The sequence below is a fragment of the Microcaecilia unicolor genome, chromosome 8 (genome assembly GCF_901765095.1).
Source record: "Microcaecilia unicolor chromosome 8, aMicUni1.1, whole genome shotgun sequence".
In the NCBI taxonomy this organism is placed as follows: domain Eukaryota; kingdom Metazoa; phylum Chordata; class Amphibia; order Gymnophiona; family Siphonopidae; genus Microcaecilia; species Microcaecilia unicolor.
The window spans coordinates 177425801-177446754 of record NC_044038.1 but is presented as its reverse complement, the minus strand read 5'-3'; the positions used below and the strand labels follow the sequence as shown (position 1 = coordinate 177446754).

The window sequence follows — 20954 nt, the reverse complement described above, 5'->3', positions numbered from 1 at the left end:
TCTAGTGAGAAGACAGAGTACTTCAGCGCCCTCCTGTGGAGGATGAAATGAAAGACCTTCCAAGGCTTCCTACTGTAGCTATTGGGGGTCTACAATCTTGTCATTTGGGTTTTGAGGGCTACTTAAGCACCTTTCTCAGACTCTGGCAGTCCAAAGGGCAGGAACCAATGCCTGGCATCAAGCTTCTTGAACCAAAGACGTGCTTTTGAAGATCTGCCACTGGTCTTTATGGGGTAAATTATGGAGTAAATCAAAAACACTACTCATAAGTTTTTATTCAGCACCCTCAAACCTGCAGAAATTTTGCAAACATAATATGGTGACAGGAAAAAAGCCTCAGAACCCAGTCGTAAAAAGTAGAGTGGCTGAATCCAGCTGCCCGACATGCACACATATATCTACTACTACTACTACTACTTATCATCTAGTCACTTTATAAAGGGGCATTCTTTGGGGGGGGGGGGGGGAGGAGAGTAATTCGATCAGGAACGGAAACTACATGCATCTATTTCATTTTCAAAACTGTATGGACATTGGGCCCTTACTTGAAATGACAGTTTTAATTTGTTAACAGCTTTGTTGTACATTGTAGACGAAAGGCGGTAGATTAAATCTATCAGATTCTACAATCTGATCTTCATACAAATGCCCCTTCGAACACACTTTGGACTAGATTCTACTTTTGTGCCTGAAAAATCCACATGGAAAAAAAGTATGCGTAAATCTAGGCGTACTTTATAGAATAAACCTAAATTTCCACATGGTTTATAGAATACACCAAGTGACAGTCCACGAGACTAAATTTAGTTGTGGGCAGTTACGCTAAGTAAAACGGTGCAAATGCCGACACCTAAGTTAGGCACGGACTGGGTGTATTCTATAACCACGCGAATAGACTAGTGAAATACCCACGACCTGCCCACTCCATGACCATAGCCACACCCCCTTTTCAACTATGCGACTTAGAATTTACACATATAACATTAGCATAATACACTTCGTTGTGCGCATAAATTCTAACTAATGACAATTAGTGTCATTAATTGCTTAATTGGAAATCAGCGCTGATTGGCTTAACTGATTAAGTTGGGCGTGCAAATCCAGAATAAACCGGATTTGAGTGCGTAACTTAAGTCGCGCTATATAGAATCCAGAGGTTTCTGTGAAGGTCTGGTTGATTTGTACAGGCCGCAAAATCCATGCATAAGTTGGATGTTGCTCCCCTTACTGAAAACTTGCACATTTGGTTTAGCGCTTAGATAATTATGACGGGAGAGTGGATACAAAATACACTCCAACCAATATTTATTGCCACACTGGGACAGACCAAAGGTCCATCAAGCCCAGAAGCCTAATTACTGATATTCTGCGGCAGTTAACCATTTAATGCCGTTGAATATTCGTTGTTAGTGCCTGAGCAAAATCCGGCAAACTTGTGGGCGTTCTGGGGGCAGAGATAGACGCATGCGGATAAGTTGTGATATTCAGCCCTTGAATGCACAAGACAATGGCATAGCCACAGGGGGGGCCTTGGGGGCCTGGGCCCCCCCAATTTTGGTTCGGGGCCCCCAAGGTCTGTTGGTTTGGCTGGCGGGGGTCCGCAAGCCCCGCCAGCAGAAGCTTTCCTGCGGTGATATTTGCCACCGCGATGCCTGCCCTGCTTTCCCCTTCCCCCGTGTGCATGCTTGGTTTTTAGTGAAATTGAGCATGCCTGAGCTTCGTGCATGCTCAAGTTCACTAAAAACGAGCATGCGTGCCGAGGCGGGAAAGCAGGGCAGGCAGCACAGTGGTGAATATCGCCGCAGGAAAGCTTTTGCTGGTGGGGCTTGGGGACCCCAGCCAGCCCAGGTATGAGGAGTTACAGCATGAGTCGAGAGCGTCGGGGAGGCGTGGCAAAATGTGCCCCTCCACTTTGAGCTTATGCCCCCTCCAAAATCAAGGTCCGGCTACGCCTCTGACGTAAGATAACCACTTGAACTGGGCCTCATAAATAGCAGTCCTATCTTTAAGTGGTGCAGCTTATGCGGTTAATGGCCGAATATTGCACTTAACCGTATAAGCTTTCGTGACCAATCTAAACCCGATATGCAATGCCGATGCCCGGACAAGGCCCGAAACAGAATATCTGGGAATACAGCTGGCGGTGGACATAAAAACACTGATTTCCACCATCTGAATTTCGAGCCCACTCTGCTCAGCTTTACAACGTCACTGTCAGCAGGTTTAATTCATAGGGTCCTGGAGCTCTGCTGCAGAATTCTACAGGGGTCAGAGGAGGCTGTGAAATGTGCCATTGGCAGAACTCACCAAAGATATGAACTCCTTCTCCAGGTCCTGCTACACAGGCGATGGCCAGAAAAAGGACACAGCACCGGGGAAATATTCTGATATCAGTACGGAGTAACTTGCACAACTACATTTATGGCACCTGGCGTATGATCTGTCCCCCTCCCTTTTGGGTCTTTGGGTGATTGAGCACATTTTGGCATCATCACTACAAAAAGATATTATCCTCAGGGAGTAGCAGAGAGATTACCCAGTGCACTGGGTAGACTGTGTGATCAGTGCAGAGCCATTTTCTGACTGCGGGAAGGAACACAGGACAGTGACCCTGCCAATATTAAGTTCAAATCCCTTGTCAACACAAGGCACAATATTCAAAGACCAAATTATTTGTACATTAAGTTTCATGCCACGCTTTCTTCTCTTTTAGGTGATACCTGCAATTAAATAGTTTCTAAACTGACCAACCTTTTCTGCCTCGCTGTCCAGCTGCAGCAGATGTGTGCCATTATAGGCAGTGCAGAAATCCCTCGCCTCTTCCCTGGTCAAGGTGGTGTTTCTGGCTTCGATATAGTAACAGGTGTCATTCCAGTACCACCATCCTGGATCCCTGGGGCACTTCAAGCTCAGCACACCTTGAGAAGACAGAACCGAGAATACAGTGTATTGTACACCGCTTTGATCTGTATATTAATAAACATAAAACAATGTGAAAAAAGTCCCCAAGACTCAGCCACTCTGTACCCATTTGTCCTCCATGGTGCAATGCTGCAGACATTGTTTAAGCTCCTCGTGGCTTGTGGCTGACTGCAGGACCTCACAGACACGGGCAAAAGGCAGTATAAAGTCAAAGGAACAAATAATTAAAGCAGAGGAGTGGCCTAGTGGTTAGGGTGGTGGACTTTGGTCCTGGGGAACTGAAGAACTGAGTTCAATTCCCACTTCAGGCACAGGCAGCTCCTTGTGACTCTGGGCAAGTCACTTAACCCTCCATTGCCGCATTGAGCCTGCCATGTGTGGGGTACAAATGTAACAAAAATAAAATAAAGACAGTCTGTTCTTGTCACCGACTCACTTGGCAACAACCACATTAACATTTTCTTCCTTCTCACTTCTTCAGTAGAGTTCCAGTTACTCATACATAAACCCAGGCCTGGCTCCAACTAGGATGCAGAAAAATAAAGGCACTCCTTTACCTTTGAAATCTTCTGTTGCTTCTCATGCAATCCCTGGGTTTCAACAGGGTGCAAACTTCTGAGCTAGAGCCACTCCTTGCTTCCCTTGGACTCCCCCACAGGTACTGCAGCCCAGTCAACACTTTTAGGGAGGATTTCTTCACTTGGATCTTCCCTCCTGAAGCCCTCATGCCTTGAGGCCTCCCTGATTCACTCTGCTCCAGGTCAAGGAGAAGGGAGTAGGACAGGTGGGCTCTATCCAAACACGAGGGAGACGTATGAGTTTCCAAATCTTTATTGAGGAACAATCAAATGACTCGACACAGCTGCCGCGTTTCGGGAAAGATGCGCCTGCTTCAGGAGCCTTATAATGAGATAACCTGGCACAGTTAAAAATCTCAAGGAATGGGAACTCCTTGCTGGACTCTGCACTTTATCGCCATTCCTTAGGATTTTTAACTGTGCATTGTTCTTTGTAATTATATCGTGTAACAAGGAAAGGTGAAATTAGATCTTACCTGCTAATTTTCTTTCCTCTAGACCCTCCAGACCGGTCAAGACGCGTGGGTTATGTCCTCCTACCAGCAGAGGGAGACTGAGAAACACTGAGCTTTTGAATGCTGTATATATAACCTGTGCAGTACATCCACTAGCCAGTATAACACTAACAAAGCAGAGAAACCATAACACTAACTATAAAGAGCAACCCTGTACGTGGTCACTGCCAACTGGACACTTTCTTTATTTCTCTTACTGTGTCCCTTTTTTTGTGTGTGCTTCCACAGGTGGACTACCAAACACTGTCACACCTGTCCAGACTCCAACCAACAAAAAACTGGTAAACCAGAGTCTGAATCCATAGACACAACAATCAACAGCTGCCAAGAAATAACAACAGACCAACCATACCTCCTGGCCTAAAATACAGACAGACAGATAGATAGACAGGGCGGGCCTTGACCGGTCTGGAGGGTCTAGAGGAAAGAAAATTAGCAGGTAAGATCTAATTTCACCTTCCTCCACGACCCTCCAGACCGGTCAAGACGCGTGGGACGTACCAAAGCAGTAAATATCCTACGGGCGGGATCCACGAAGGCCAGAGGTCAACACTGCAGCCCCAAATCCTGCCTCTTCCTTGGCATGCACATCAATCCTATAATGCTTAACAAAGGAATGCAAAGAAGACCAAACCGCCGCTCGACAAATATCCAACGGAGGAATCATGCTACATTCCGCCCAAGAGGCCGCCATTCCCCTGGTAGAATGGGCCGAAAACTCCTTAGGAGCCAAGCGACCTTTAAGCAAATAAGCCGAAACAATCGCCTCCTTTAACCACCTTGCTATCGTTGCCTTGGAAGCTGCCGCGCCCTTCTTCGCACCACCATGCAGAACGAACAAACGATCGGAAACTCTATACTCCCGAGTTCTGGAAATATAACAGCGCAAGACTCTCCGCACATCTAGCTTTGCCAGACGACGCTGCTCCGTATCCCCCACCAAATTACCCAAAACTGGCAAGGAAATGACTTGATTAACATAAAACTCTGAGACCACCTTGGGCAAAAAGGACGGTACTGGCCGCAATGAAACCTTTTCCTTGGAAAAAATCAAAAAGGGTTCTCTACAAGACAAAGCATGAAGCTCCGACACCCTCCGAGCTGAAGTAATGGCCACCAAGAAAACTGTCTTTAATGAAAGGTCCTTGTCCGAAACAGCAACCAAGGGCTCAAATGGCGGCCTAACCAAAGCATCCAGAACGAGATTCAAATCCCACGGAGGCACCATCCGCCGCCGAGGCGGTCGCAGCAACTTCATGCCCTTCAAAAAACGAACCACATCAGGACTAGAAGCTAAAGACTTCCCCTGAACCTTCCCCCGAAAACAGGACAAAGCTGCCACTTGTACTTTTAAAGAGGACAAGGCCAGGCCCCTGTCCATACCATCCTGTAGGAACTCCAATACATCAGTCACAGACGCACAAAAAGGAAGAACCTGTCTACCTGCGCACCAATGCTCAAAAACTCTCCAAACCCGGACGTAAGCCAACGAAGTGGATTGCCTACGAGAGCTCAACATGGTGGCGATAACTCTGGCTGAAAAACCCTTCTTCTTTAACCTGTGCCTCTCAAGACCCAGGCCGTAAGCGAGAACCGAGCCGGATCTGGCATCACTATTGGGCCCTGACACAACACCACTGAATCTGACAATGGAAGAGGGTCTGCTACCGCCAGCCGTACCAGATCTCCGAACCACGGCCGACGCGGCCAATTCGGGGCTATCAAAATCACTCGTCCGGGGTGCCGAGCTATGCGTTGAACTACGCGTCCGACTAACGGCCATGGAGGAAAAACATACAGCAACTCCTGAGGCCAGGGCACCAGCAGAGCGTCGATCCCTTCCGCTCGAGGGTCCCTCCAACGACTGAAAAACCTCGGCACTTGAGCATTGTGGGCCGTTGCCATCAGGTCCACCTCGGGAAGACCCCAGACCGACACAATGCGCTCGAACACCGACCGATGCAGAGACCACTCTCCGGGGTCTAGAGTATGCCTGCTCAGGTAATCTGCGTCCACATTGTCCACTCCGGCCACATGTGCCGCGGAGAGCGCTAGCAGATGACTCTCCGCCCATTGGCACAACAGCGCCGCCTCCTCCGCGACCGCCTGACTCTTTGTGCCCCCCTGACGGTTGACATAAGCCACGGCGGTGGCGTTGTCGCAGAACACCCTGACTGCTTTCCGGCACAGGAGACTCTGAAAAGCCTGAAGCGCGAGCCGAATGGCCCGAGTTTCCAAACGATTGATGGACCACTGAGCCTCTAACTGAGTCCACCGACCTTGAGCCACTTGCCCGAGACAATGAGCTCCCCAGCCTTGTGGACTGGCATCTGTGATGAGGACCACCCACTGCGGGGCCTCCAACGGCATTCCCTTTTCCAGATTGTCTGTGTCTAGCCACCACCGGAGACTGAGGCGTGGGATTACCGCCAGCTGAAGACGACTGTCCAACTCCTGACTCAGTGGAGACCAACGACTGAGAAGCGCTGACTGCAACTGCCGCATGTGTGCCCGGGCCCACGGAACTACCTCTATGGTGGCCGCCATCAAACCCAGGACTTGCAGATACTCCCGGGCCGTCGGTGCTGAGTCCGCCAGAAACCGACGAATCTGACCCTGCAACTTGCGAATCCGGGGACCCGGCAAGAATACTCGACCCTTCTTGGTATCGAAAAGCACCCCCAGATATTCCAGCGACTGCGACGGCACCAGATGACTCTTGCCGAAGTTCACTACCCAGCCCAGAGACTGAAGAAACTGAACCACTCGAGCAGTAGCCATCTCGCTCTCCGACCTGGACTTGGCCCGAATCAGCCAATCGTCCAGGTACGGGTGCACCAGAACACCCTGCCTCCGCAAGGCCGCTGCCACTACTACCATAACTTTGGAAAACGTTCGGGGAGCCGTTGCTAGTCCGAAAGGTAGAGCACAGAACTGAAAGTGCTTCCCTAACACCGAAAAGCGAAGAAATCGCTGCTGAGCAGCACGAATAGGAATGTGGAGATAAGCTTCCGTCAAATCCAAAGAAGTTAGAAACTCTCCGTCCTGAACCGCGACAATAACCGACCGCAACGTTTCCATGCGAAACGAGGGAACCTTGAGAGCTGCATTGACCCTCTTTAGATCTAAGATAGGCCGAAAGGCATCCTCCTTCTTTGGGACCACAAAATAGATCGAATATCAGCCCGAGCCGCGCTGAGTGAGGGGAACCGGTACCACCGCTCCCAGCCTGATCAGACGAGCCAACGTGTCCCGCACAGCTGCCCGCTTGAGCCTCGAATGACAAGGGGACTCCAAGAACCTTTCGGGAGGTGAACTGTCAAACTCCAGGGCATAGCTGTCTCGCACCACCTCGAGAACCCACTGATCTGAAGTGATTTGGGCCCAGTTCTGGTAAAAAAGACTCAACCGAGCCCCGACCCGAACCAGAGCCTGGGCCCGCACACCTTCATTGTGCATTACGCCCCAAGACCTGACCTCCCGTGGAAAAGTCACGCCCTCCGCGACGACTCCCACGAAAGGACTGGGTGCGCTGGAAGAAACGACCCCTAGGAGCCCCACTAGACCTCCCTGGCCTATACCGACGAGCCTCCTTAAACCGACCTCGGGAGGAAGTGCCCCTGGAAGCCGCCTTGGAACGAAAATCTGGAAGCCTAGGGGCCTTGGCATCACTGAGACCTTTCACTAACTTATCCAATTCCTCACCAAAAAGCATGGACCCCTTGAAGGGAAGAGAACACAGCTTAGCCTTAGAGGCCGCGTCCGCGACCAAACCGCGTAACCAAAGGGCCCTACGCGCTCCCACTACCATAGCCATATTCTTTGCCGAAGCCCGCAATAAATCATAAAGAGCATCCGACAAAAAGGACGATCCCATCTGCAGCTTGGCTAACTCCTGGACCCCCAAGGAACCAATGCTTTTTTTTTTTTTTTTTTTTTAAACACACGTACAGGGTATGCCAAGAAACAGAAAATGGTCAGGAAACCCACCAGTCCCCGTGACCTAGTATCCAAACTACCTCACCAGACTATTGAAGACTGCACAGGCTGTCCTTTTACCTCTGCTGAGACTGAGAAAATACTGGCTAGTGGATGTACTGCACAGGTTATATATACAGCATTCAAAAGCTCAGTGTTTCTCAGTCTCCCTCTGCTGGTAGGAGGACATAACCCACGCGTCTTGACCGGTCTGGAGGGTCGTGGAGGAACACCAGATTATCTTATTAGGAGTCTTATAATAAGATACTCTGGCGTTTCCTTGACGCAGGCGCATCTGTGCCAAAACACAGCAGCTGTGTCGAGTCATTTGATTGTTCCTCAATAAAGATGTGGAAACTCATACGTCTCCCTCGTGTTTGGATAGAGCTCACCTGTCCTACTCCCTTCTCCTTGACCACTGTATGTGGTCTTTGGCTTTCCACTCTGCTCCAGGGCATTTAACCACCTCCAGGCCTGAGCCCCACCCCACTGACATGGCAGGTTAGTGCCGCCTGCTGGAAGGTGGCTAAACTGCAACCTCACCGATGGAGTGTTCTTAGGGACACCTACTGCTATACCACTCACTCTCTTACACTCCTGTCATGAAGAAACCATTCTGAATGCATCTGCAGACCTGGACATTCACAAAGGGTAGAACCACTGTGTCTTAGATCCATCAAAGTCCATTTGACAACCCACTCATTCTACAGTTCTGCTTATCTCCTGTTCTAGCCCTTGTTGTAATGTTTAGAGGATGATTGCACTAGGCTGCGTTTGGATGACATTCTCTAAACATTACAACATATTACAGAAAAATTGGACAGGAATCAAACATATAAATGGCAAGTGGCCTACTCACCTGCAAATTTACAGTAGAGACTTCCCTCTCTGTCCCGCCCTCGCGTCAAGACGTGATGACGTCAGAGGGCGGAACAGCGAGGGAAACGGAGTCGGACTGTCGGACGCTGCTGCTGGAGTCTGGAAACGAACATCGTGCGCACCAATCTCCCACCCCCATCCCCGCCGCAGCTCCCGCCCCCCTCCGTAGCTCTCGCCCCCTCCGTATCGCCTCTCACCTCCGCGTGGAAGCACTGCAGGCAGCAGCAGAGAGATCTGCTGCTGCCTGCAGCACTTTCACACGGAGGTGAGAGGCGCTGTCAGGTCAGTGCAGAGGGCCCGGCACGGAAGGGGCAGGGAGCGGCGGCGAGGAGGATAGCTGAAAATCTCGCCCGTTTTAACGGGCTTAACAGCTAGTTAGAGAATAAAAAAGCATTTTATTACTCACCAGCACAGCATCAGATATCAGTTGCAAGTTATGGAAAATTAATAACAAACTTACAAAGTCTAATATCAGTAGCTTTGGTAATTATAAGTAATCAGACTAATTGTATAAAGAACAGCTGTAAAGAGAAGAAAGAAAATGAGAGAGAAAGGAACCACTAACAGGAAATATCATAGATCCTGAAGGGAAATAAAATATAAAGAGAAAAGAGAATAGTACACCCTGAACACAGAACCAGCCCAATATTCTTCCAAATATCTGGATGCAGGGGTTGGTTGTAACATAGTAACATAGTAGATGACGGCAGAAAAAGACCTGCACGGTCCATCCAGTCTGCCCAAGAAGATAAATTCATATGTGCTACTTTTTTATTTGTACTGTCCTCTTCAGTGCACAGACCGTATAAGTCTGGCCAGCCCTATTCCCGCCTCCCAACCACCAGCTCTGGCACAGACTGTATAAGTCTGCCCAGCACTATCCCTGCCTCCCACCACCGGCTCTGGCACAGACCGTATAAGTCTGCCCAGCACTATCCCCGCCACCCAACCACCAGCCCCGGCACAGACCGTATAAGTCTGCCCAGCACTAGTCCTGCCTCCCAACCACCAGCCCCAGCACAGACCGTATATGTCTGCCCAGCACTAGCCCCGCCTCCCAACCACCAGCTCTGCCACCCATTCTAGGCTAGGCTCCTGAGGATCCCTTCCTTCTGCACAGGATTCCTTTATGGTTATCCCACGCATGTTTGAATTCCGTTACCATTTTCATCTCCACCACCTCCCGCGGGAGGGTATTCCAAGCATCCACCACATTGTGACACATTACACTGTACCTCTCTGGCACTGATGCTCCACAAAAACTCACCTCTCTGGCACTGATGCTCCACAAACTCTGAGAGGCACTGCAGGATCCCAATACATTCCCCAGTAAAGGGATTACAGCTCACTGGATCGTTACACACACACGTTTCTCTGCATTCAGGCCCATAGTATCCAGGAGCACAGGCTGCAAGAGGAAGTATTACAGAATCAGACCATGGCACCGCATAGGAATAGCAGATCCAATTCTGAGTTACACAGCCTGGGTACAAATGCGTCATAGCATCAATACTGCATATACAGTACTACTAACAGCTACCAAGGAAAAGTTTTATTAGGTCTTCAACTTGGGATATTTAGCCAATCTTTTCAAATACTACTCAAGATGGGCCACGGCATTGCATTTGTCCACTAACATTGTATTATTGCAGGTAGGGTAATCTCCTTGATCACTGCCAGTCACACATAAATGGACTGTGATTCATACATTTTAATATAATTTAGGCATATTTGGCTAACACAAATATATTCATGTTTCAAGTCACAATATCATCTTCCAGTTCATTCAGTCTTGCTTATGTGTACTGGGCCTGCAGCTGTATGCACAAAGTTTGCTACATTACAATACCTTTGGGATTTGAAGTATGGAATGTTGCTACTCTAAGATTCTGCATGGAATCTTGTCACTCTTTAGGATTCCAGAATCGTGCTACTCTTTGGGGTTCTACATGGAATGTTGCCACAATTTGGGTTTCTGCCAGGTACTTGTGACCTGCCTTGGCCACTGTTTGGAAAACAGGATACTGACCTAGACAGACCATTGGTCTGACTCTTATGTTCTTATCTGGTTGACACTAGATTACAGTTGCCAGATTTTATTTGAAGCCCGGACCCGCTAGGGAGAAGCGCAAAGGAAACAGTGAATATAAAAGGTTTTCTGCATGTGTACAAACTCTGATTTGTGCACCTTGTCCTCCAGACACTAAATACCTCTGACATCACTGGACCCAATGAAGCAAACAGTTAAATGTGAAAGCTGAGAGCAGCAGAGTATCTGAACATGGATCTGAGACCAGGCATATGGCTTCTGCAGCTCAGGCAGAGAGGCACAAGTCACACACCTGCATTTGGGAAAGTACCATCATATGTGCCCCCAACACACCCCGCACCTGATTTCAAGTAGGCTATCTTGTCAGGTCCTGTGTAGCCTTTAATTTGGACAATCTGGCTTGCAAACATTGTCCTGTGTTTCTCCTCACTTTTCAGGATGCCATTACACAGACTTCGCTGGGAGCGGCAAAGCTTCAGGGCCTCCTGTAGGGATGTTATTGAAGAATTTGAAGTGGCCTTTCCCAAGAGGTAATAGGGAGAGTACTGAAGGATATCCACAGCTTCTGAAAGTTATTAAACAGCAGACGAGTCATGTGACGCTCTCAATCAGAAAAGCCATCAAAGAATCATGTACTAACCCCTAAACATAAGATGAAATTGCAGTAGATGTTACCTGATCATTTTCATTCCTTGAGTTCCTCCAGACCAATCCAGATGCATGGGTTTACCCTCTCCTGCCAGCAGATGGAGACTGAGAACAATTAGATAAAGGCTTTCCTCCTACAAAGGGACCTATACAGTCTGGCCCTAACCTGTATTCCTCAGTCTCCGGCAGATAGAAGGTGAGCACCTGTGCAGTCTGGCTTAGTCTTGGTGAGATAATTTGGAGACAGGGTTGGGCTGTGGCTTAGGTCGAGGATGGGCCATCCTTGTCCTCACATTTTAAAAAGTTGTCATTTTCACATTCATACATACATACATTTTTATTTTCACAGATTTTCTTTGGATTCATGATCATATAATTTGATGCAAGTCATACATACACACTTTACATGCACATCTTATATACATTTTACATATGTCCTCTCTGTATGCACTGTGTCACACATTGTCATATTCGGTTATTCATTGTTTTTGTGATTGTACATTTACTTAATTATTATTGGTCATATTACCATTTATTATGGGTTATGTTATTTTATTTATTTATTGTACAGTTATGACCCCTGAAGAAGGCTTATTGCTGAAACATGGCCTGTGTTGGGTCTGGACTTTTTATGCTTTTCTTATTAGAGAATAAACTTTTTATATTTGGAAGATATATAAGACTTCTAGAGTTCTTGGACTTTTTCTCCTTCCAGCAGTGGCGTAGCTATGTGGGGCCATTGGGGCCTGGGCCCCTCCCCAAATTTCCTCTGGGCCCCTGGTTTTGCTGGCCCCAACCCTCACCAGCTGAAGCCTTGTCCAGCGCCAGTCTCCGGCGCCGCCACATTGCCTGCCCTGCTCTGTCTTCCCCTCACGTCCGGCACGCTCCTTTTAGTGAAACTAAGAATGCTCAAATGTGGCTAAAACATGCTCAATTTCACTAAAAGGAGTGTGCAGGACATGAGGGGAAGCCAGAGCAGGGCAGGCAACGTGGTAGCCTGGACAAGGCTTCAGCTGGCCTGGGTTGGGGACCCCCGCCAGCCAAAGTATTTGCTGCGGCAGTGGGTGGGGAGCGGTGGCACACCAAAATGTGCCCCCCCACCCACCGTGAGGCTTGGCTACGCCCCTGCCTTCCACCCTCTGTTGGTTTGTCTGACTGCTGTGGAAGCCTCTATTCCCTTTTTCTTTTTGTACTCTAGTCTCTTACACACGTATGTGAAAATATTTGCATGTAAACGAGCGGCTTCTGGCAATGCACTATTCCATGGTTATGTGACAATATTTGATGGAGTGATCAAATGCGCGGAGTCTGGGCAGAGCACACGGGTACACGCGTAGATGATAAAATACTATGATCTATGCATGAACCTTCACAGTCTAGGAGTGAGCCTTTACACCATAACAGTGTTAGTGTCTAAAAATATAGTCACATATTCGACCTGTTGCACTAATCAATGCATGCATTTTTTTAATAGAATGACCTCCCAGTAGGTGCATTTTTGGCACTTAGAAAGAGGTACATGATTACACAATTACCCTCACAACCAACATTGGTTTCATCTCCACCATTTTGAAGAGTGGGAACCACAGTCCTGGCTTCATGAAAACCTGAAAACTAAGGTTGATCCTTGTCCCCATTCTCTGTGCTATATTTCTCTCTTATAACTGCATACATATCAATATTTTTCTGCAGATTACCTTCCTTCCTCTTGCAGGTCCACAGGTGTTTTTGAGAGCAGCCAATAGCTGTCAGAGAGCCGTCAGAACCAGCAAAATGCGCACAGCACTTATAGTTGCTAGTCCGCCTGCGTACAGGCAGCCTACAATAAAGAGAAGAGAACTTCAAATCAAGGAGAGATTTCTAAAGGGGGGAGGCTCTGCAGATAACCACGCATGAAGCAGCGAGCATTACGGGGTAATAGGGCTGCCCAATGACCCAGATGATCCTTGCTCTGTGAATTTTTAACCCTCATGCTTTTTGAAATCTGTAGTCCCTGCTTCTTCCACCAGAGGCAGCAGAATGCACCAGTTTGTCAAAAGAGCCAGGACTGGCCTAAGTTTCAGAAAGTAGGTGGCAATGCAGTGGGTGGGTGTGTGGTGGGGGGGGGGGACGACACTATATCCTGGTTTGTATCCAAACTTGCATCTTTAGAAAGAAAGCCTGAATGTACTCCAATTCCAAAATTTTATCTGGGTCATAGAAGGCCCTCCAGCTTTTACAGTTCTATACACAGAGTGGTGCCCCTAAAGATGGCTACTCCTAAATGGACTAGTGAAGGTAACACTTGTGTTTGGCCCCAGTGTGGGGACCCTGGCCCTGGACAGTATCGCCAGCAAAATATGGGGCCAAAATGAGTGTCTTATAGCGTACTTAAAGAAGAGCAGCATTTGACCAGGCCCGCAGCCTGGCTCCTATCTCGTTTTTACCTGTCCTAGCACATTGTTGTTCCTTTCCACTCTCTCTTTTCTCATTTTTATTTGAGTGTAAACTACTTTGATTCTAGCCCTGAAAAGCAGTACACCAAGCTCAAAATAAACAAACGAATGTAATTTGCAGTCCTTCATGAGTGTGTACATCTGTATAGGAATTAGGAACTGAGGGAGCAGGACAAACAGGTCAAAGGATACTGAAAAGGCCATTTCTGTGTCATGTCCCCCGCTGTGCCCTGGTTACCCACTGAGAATTTCCTGAGCGTGATTCCTGCTCATCTACAGGGCTCATCCTTATTTTTCTTAAAATGACAACAGTGTGCCTAGTTCATGACAGTGCACAGGACATGGGTTCAATTCCTGGGTTAGGAGTCCAATTGGGGGGCTGGGGATCCTATAGAGGCAGGAATGACAATCCCTGGAGAAAGGAATCTCAACCGTCTTACAAGGGTGACACCTGCCTGAAATTGCAGCACTGTGGAGAGTGCCCTGGTCTGTAGTCCCTGGCTTTCAGTGCAATCCAACAGAAGTTAGATCCAGTTTAGCGAGAAGCTCATAGCAGCATGAGGAAACTCTTTTTTTAATGCCAGCTGCAATGGTTAATAAAAATACAGATATCGAGTGTTGCTATTTGAATAGTGAATGATGCCGAGTATCTGGACAGTGTGACACCTGCCAGCGTTATCCAGACAGTGGTGATATTCAATCCGCCCACTCTCAGCCATCAACGTTTATTAATTCCCTTCCCTTTACCTTTTAAATATCCAACCCATAGTAGAGTGGTGAAAGCACGAGGTTCCTGTACTGCCACCAGCTGAACATTTTTCTGAGTCACCTTGAAACTGTAGCCACGAAGTTTGAGTTTTTCCAGTAACCATTTCCCACCCCTACCCCAGCCTCTGCTCTCACTTACCATGTTTCAGTAGTGTACGGATACTGGCTGTAAGACCATGCCAAAACAGAGCAGTACTTGTGTCCTGACAGGCCAGTCCAGGTAGTAATTTGGGATGTTTTTGTGAGGAGCCATTCCTGAAAACAAACAGCAAGGACAGGATCCCTTAAAACAAAGCAGTTTTTCCTTCCCCAAACTCAGTGCCATGATCGGCCTCTAGAGGTCAGAGTAACTCCAGCTGAGGAAGGTGTTCAGACTTCAGAGTAGAGAGCTGCACGGCTTCCGTCCCCGCGGGAATCCCGCGGAACCCGCGGGATTCCCGCAGGGACGGAGGCAGTTCCTGCGGGGTTCCCACGGGGATGGAAGCTGTTATGCGGGGTTCCCGTGGGGACGGAGTCAGTTCCTGCGGGGTTCCCGCGGGGATGGAACCAGTTCTGTGGGCTTCCCGTGGAATTGTAAGCTCCACCTGCACCAGCCTCTCATCTACCGAATACCAATTTCTTTGAGTGCTGTCTCCTCCTCCTCCTCCTCTTCCTCCTTGCTTTAACAGCATAAATGTGAAAAGTCTTCCATTAAGGAGGTGGTAGAGTCACAAATGATGACGGAATTCAAAAAGGCATGGGATGAACACAAAGGATCTCTAATTAGAAAATGGAAGTTATAAAAAACCTAACCTTAAATGGCTGCATGTGTGTGGATGTGTCAAGTGATGCTTAGATGGCGACTCTGGCTGTGATGAACTAGGGCTGATACCTGGCAGACTTGTATGGTCTGTGTCTCATACATGGCAATCTGGTATAGGATGGGCTGGAAAGGGCTTAGACAGCAACTTCAGTGGCTGGAACATGAGGACAGTGCTGGACAGACTTTTATGGTCTGTGTCCCACAAATGAGAACATGAATAGGCTGGAGTGGGCTTCGATGGCAACTCCAGCAGTTGGAACATAAGGATGGGGCCAGATAGACTTCTGTGGTCTTTGTTCCAGAAACACGAAAGACCATAATCAAGTATATAATATCACACTCGTTGATTTAATGATGAATTGATCATGAGTGTGACTATTGGGCAGAGTGGATGGACCATTCAGGTCTATTTGCTGTCACTTACTATGTTACTATTAATCCTCTTTGCTCCCAGGCTGGTGCACAGACCTCAGCTCTGACACAGGCACGAGAATCAGATGTCACCTGACCTACTGGCGCGTGCATGTGGCGGCCTCTCAGCATACAATCCCAGTGAATCAGAGACAAATCTTACATGTGTGCACCAGAGTGTTCCAAGTTCCAACTTCCATTCCTTCCTTGCCTACAGTGCTGTGGCTCAAATCCAGAGAGAGACTGAGGGAGCTGACTGGAATTTTCTTTTATGTACCATTAAATTCTCATGGGGATGGGTGGGCATGGGTTACATTCTTACGGGGATGGGTGGGGATGGGTTAAATTCTTGCGGGGACGGGTGGGGATGGGTTGGGATGGTTTAAATTTTTGCGGGGATGGGTGGGGACGGGTAAGATTCCAGTGGGGATGGGTGGGGACGGGTAAGATTCCAGCGGGGACGGGCGGGGATGGGTAAGATTTCTGTCCCCGTGCAACTCTCTACTTCAGAGCCTCTAGTGCTTCCTTTCAGCCATAAAGCAACTGATTCCCAACCCTATTCTGCTCCCATCTGAAACCATTCCTCCCCCACACATCTGAAGACATCTCCAAGTTGTCAGCTTTCTCTGCCTTCCACCTGCTGGTTGAGAAGGACACAATACACTTGTCTGGACTGGTCTAGCAAGATAAGGAATCTGGAATTTGTGCATACAGCAGGAATTCTCCATGAACACGGAAGGCTATATGTGCATTTTACCTTCTCTTCTGCACTCACTATCCATAGCAGGTGAGCGTCCTGGTACTGTCTGCACAGCTGCACTGCCTCCATCCAGCTGCTCTTCCTGGTTGTCTGAAAGTAATAACAGCTGCCGTGCCAGTACCACCACCCAGCCTCAGTGGGGCATTTTCCACTAAATATGTACCCTGAACAGGACACACAGAGAGAACATAACCCTTAGACATGTATGCGGCAGTTACAGAGATGTGCAAAGAACATATATTTGTGCAATAAAAGTCTTCTACCCGTGGATGCAGAACTGTCAGGTAACATAGCTGACATACCTCAGGTAAAGACAAGGAAGCTGAGATTCAAAAAGTTTATGAAACAGGTAAACGTGAATCGACTGTTTGCTCTTTCAAAAAGTACAAAGACTAAGGGACACACCAAGAAGTTACACAGTGGCACATTTTAAACAAATAGGAGAATTTTTTTTTTCACTCAACAAATAGTTAAGCTCTGGAACTCACTGCTGGAGAAGTGGTAAAAACAGTTAATGTAGTTCGGTTTAGGTTTGGACAAGTTCCTGGAGGAAAAGTCCATAGTCTGCTATTGGGACAGACATGGGGAAGCTACTGCTTGCCCTGGGATTGGTAAAACGGAATCTTGTAACGCTTTGGGATTCTGCCAGGTACTTGTGACCTGGATTGGCCACTGTTGGAAAAGGATACTGGGCTAGATGGACCACTGGTCTGGCCCAGTAGGGCAACGCTTATGTTCTCATGCTACTAACTGAGAGTTTGGCTCTTAAATTGGCCTCTTTGAAATCTGCTAGGGATAAGTTCCTAAATTTGAGATCAAAATTACACTAAACTCCTATATTTAGGACTTACCCAGTTAGTGGCGATTTTCAGTCCACTAAGTGCCCAGATAAAATCAGGACAGCCTTTTTGTTGCCTCAGCTTCAAACAGGAACCCAGAGATCAACCAGGACCTGGACAGCTTTCAGCGGCCACCCAGACTCAGGTACTGAATGCTGGTGCCTGTACTCGGCCCAGCTTTGAATATCCAGGTCAAATCAGCACACAGCAGTCTGCTCCTTTGCTGACCGTCACAAGCTGAACAGCGGACCCTCAGCTTTTTTACGGTATCCGGCCCATAATTCTCTCACTAAGGCATGGTGCACCAGCACACAGAGGTCTTTACGAATTTGCAAAACCAGGCAGGACACGCTGCTTAAAACCCGAGCGTAACTGAGGAGTCAACTACAAAAAGACTGAAAAAATGACTCTAGGCATTAGTTTTAATTCTATCACCCCTGGAATCTAGCACACACTTCTGCTGTCAGGGTTTCCCTTGCAGGGCAATTAAAATGGTATCAAGAATCCCTAAATAACAAGAGTATAAGCATTTCAGCTGAAAGCCACAGTGAAATGGGTTTTTGCACTTCTAAACATCTTGCATAGAGCAGTAATTTCAATCCTACATAAAGGCATGGGTGTGTGTGTGTGTGTGTGTGGGGGGGGGGGGGGGGGTAACCCGCATGGAACAGCAGTTACAAGCCCTATAGTTCTACTGGGCAGAAAGGATGCTCCTTTTTGTCCTCTTTCTGTCATCATCTACCATGCAAACACCCGGCACTGAATGCAGATGGCAGCAAAGACCACGCTGTACGTGTTTAGTGGTGGAATACAAACGAGAAATACAAGGAGAGTTTTCTCAGCATCTTTCATGCAAGGAAGCAGGGCCGTGCCTAGGGTCTCTGGCGCCCCCCTGCAGACCATTAGCTGGCGCCCCCCTACAGACTATCAGTTGGCACGCGCGCCCTTCCTCCGGACCTTTCTGGCTCCAAGGCACGTGGAAGAGCTGGGCGGTGCCAAAGAGCCGAGCGTTGCTCCCCCAAGCTGCCGTCTGGGGCGCGATGGAGGAAATGGCTGGGTTTGGCCTGCAGAGGAGGCTCTGAGCATACTTCTCATTCAGCCTGAGCCTCCTCCACTCCATCCCCGATTCCCCGGCACTTTAAATTTACCTCTCTCAGCCTCCGGCTCCGACGTCTGCGCAGCGTCAGTGAAAGCGCTGCCTGTCTGATGTCTCTCCACCAGCCTTCCCTTCGTTTGTTCCCTCTGTGTCCCGCCTTCTTCTGACGTCATTTCATTGAGGGCGGGACACAGAGGGAACGAACGAGCGAAGGGAAAGCTGGTGGAGAGACGTCAGACAGGCAGCGCTTTCACTGACGCTGCGCAGACGTCGGAGGCGGAGCGAGGTAAATTTAAAGCGCCGGGGAATCAGGGATGGAGCGGAGGAGTAAGGTTTTTTTTTAAAAATACAACTCGACAGCGCGGCGCCCTTGAAGGCAGACGCCCCCCCTGTGGCGCTTACCGCGCTTACCGTGTTGGCATGGCCCTGCAAGGAAGGTATCAAAGTGAGTGACAATTTCACAGGAGAAGGGAGGGGGAGGGGGAGAAATCTTTCATAGTTTGCTCTAACGTTAACAACTGATCTCAGATGATAACTCACCGCTCTCACAGAAGAAGAGGTTTTGGGTCTTATTACTGCAGTATAAATGGTCACTGCAGAGCCCGCTGTACCCACTGCATGGGCTGCTGTGGAGGCATTTAGGACACTTATCTTCACACTGAGCTCCATATCTTCCATGCTGACAGTCTACAATAAAGATGTCTGTTATTCTATGCCTGCCACTACGGCCTTGGCGGTGCTATCAGGGGATGTGGAAAGGTGGGCGATACATACCAGTCTTCAGGAGGGTGTCGACACCATTTTTCCAGCTGTTAAACAGGACGGTGCTGCTGTGCAGGACATAGGAATTCCCTGTCAAAACCACCCCAGTGCACATCTGCCTCACTCTGCACACATTCTTAGCTGCTTCTAAGTCTCTGTATATGTTGGCCGTGGGCACGTGAGGGGTGTACAGTGACTTGCCAGAATACTCCGTGTACAAGCTGACAACTGAAAAGAAAACTAAGTCAATAAGAAGAGATCCAAATAGAACACACTGACCAATTGCGGCCAACTGGCTTGAAAATCTTTCCTGTATCCAGGGCTGGTGCTGGACTTGATGGGGCCTAGGGTAGAAAGGGAGAGGCCCCAAAGCTTGCTTGTAGCCTTCTCTCTTTCAACTTCTGGCAGGGTTGGGGTCCCCTTTAACATGGGGGCTCAGGGCAATTGTGATGTTTGTCGGGCCCAAAGAGTTATTGCAAGAGTAAAGTGAAGAGATGACAGTACTCAAGGAAAGCAGTGTTGCCTATCGACCAACCAGGGCACAAATAAATGAATGGGGAAGTTTCAAAACTGTGGGGTCAATATTCAAAGTGATTTACAGGGCAGGAGAGGCTCCTGCCCTATTAAATCACTTGTGTGGGGCTATCTGGGAATATTTAGGGGCAGTTAACCGGTTAGTGACCGAGTATCAGCAACTAAATTCTAAAGCTGTACTTGTCTATTTTGTCGGCATTCTGGGGAGGAGTCGGCACTTATCTGGTTGAGGGGTCCTTTTACAAAGCCGCGGTAAAAGGTGGCCTACGGTAATGTGGGCGTGACTTTTGGGTGCATGCTGGGCCACTTTTTACCGCAGCTGGGAAAAACACCATTTGTTAATGGCCCAGGATATGGGCATGTGCAAAAATTGAAATTAGTGCATGCCTATATATGGCTTGAGTCCTTACCGCCAGCCAATGACTTAGCGGTAACGGCTCACACGTTACCCATGCAGCACGCGCTAATGTGGCTGCGCTGTCGATTACCACCGGGATTTGGGGCACGCCAAGCTCGGAATTACCGCTGGGTGCACGCGCTACCCCAGCGGTAGTGACGATTTGGCATGTGATACCCATGCATTAGCCCTCCGACAGCTTTGTAAAACGGCCCCTGAGTGAGATATTCATCACTTAACCTCCTAAGTTAACCAGACAAATCAGACTGCATAAAACTCAGTCCTATCTTTATCTGCTTTCACTTAGGCGGTTAAGTGTTGAATTTCTCACTGAACCAGATAAGCGATAGCTGGTCGCATAGACCCAGACATTCAAAGCTGATTCCTGGATATGGCCTGGCACTGAATTTCCAGAGATAACACTGGTAGCGGCCAGATTCCAACTGCCGCTGGCTGGATATTTAATCCTGCACAGGCAAATGCAAGGATTATGGCTATTTCTCTGGTCAATCTGATCACTTAGCCTGTGTGACGAAAGGATAAGTCCTCAAGTCCAGAATCAAATAAGCCTTTTACAAAA

At 48.4% G+C, this 20954-nt stretch overlaps 1 protein-coding gene across 1 annotated transcript in view; it reads right to left on the bottom strand.

The window, feature by feature from the left end:
- The window catches only part of LOC115476857, a 51320-nt gene that overhangs the window by 13908 nt on the left and 16458 nt on the right, over positions 1 to 20954 (bottom strand). The window contains exons 7-14 of the mRNA XM_030213431.1: positions 19456 to 19671; positions 19222 to 19368; positions 16744 to 16910; positions 14913 to 15028; positions 13268 to 13389; positions 11263 to 11487; positions 10140 to 10280; positions 2752 to 2918 (exon numbers count right to left, since the gene is read on the bottom strand). Of these exons, the coding sequence (XP_030069291.1) occupies positions 2752 to 2918; positions 10140 to 10280; positions 11263 to 11487; positions 13268 to 13389; positions 14913 to 15028; positions 16744 to 16910; positions 19222 to 19368; positions 19456 to 19671 (1301 nt within the window). The remainder of the gene's footprint in view (positions 1 to 2751; positions 2919 to 10139; positions 10281 to 11262; positions 11488 to 13267; positions 13390 to 14912; positions 15029 to 16743; positions 16911 to 19221; positions 19369 to 19455; positions 19672 to 20954) is intronic.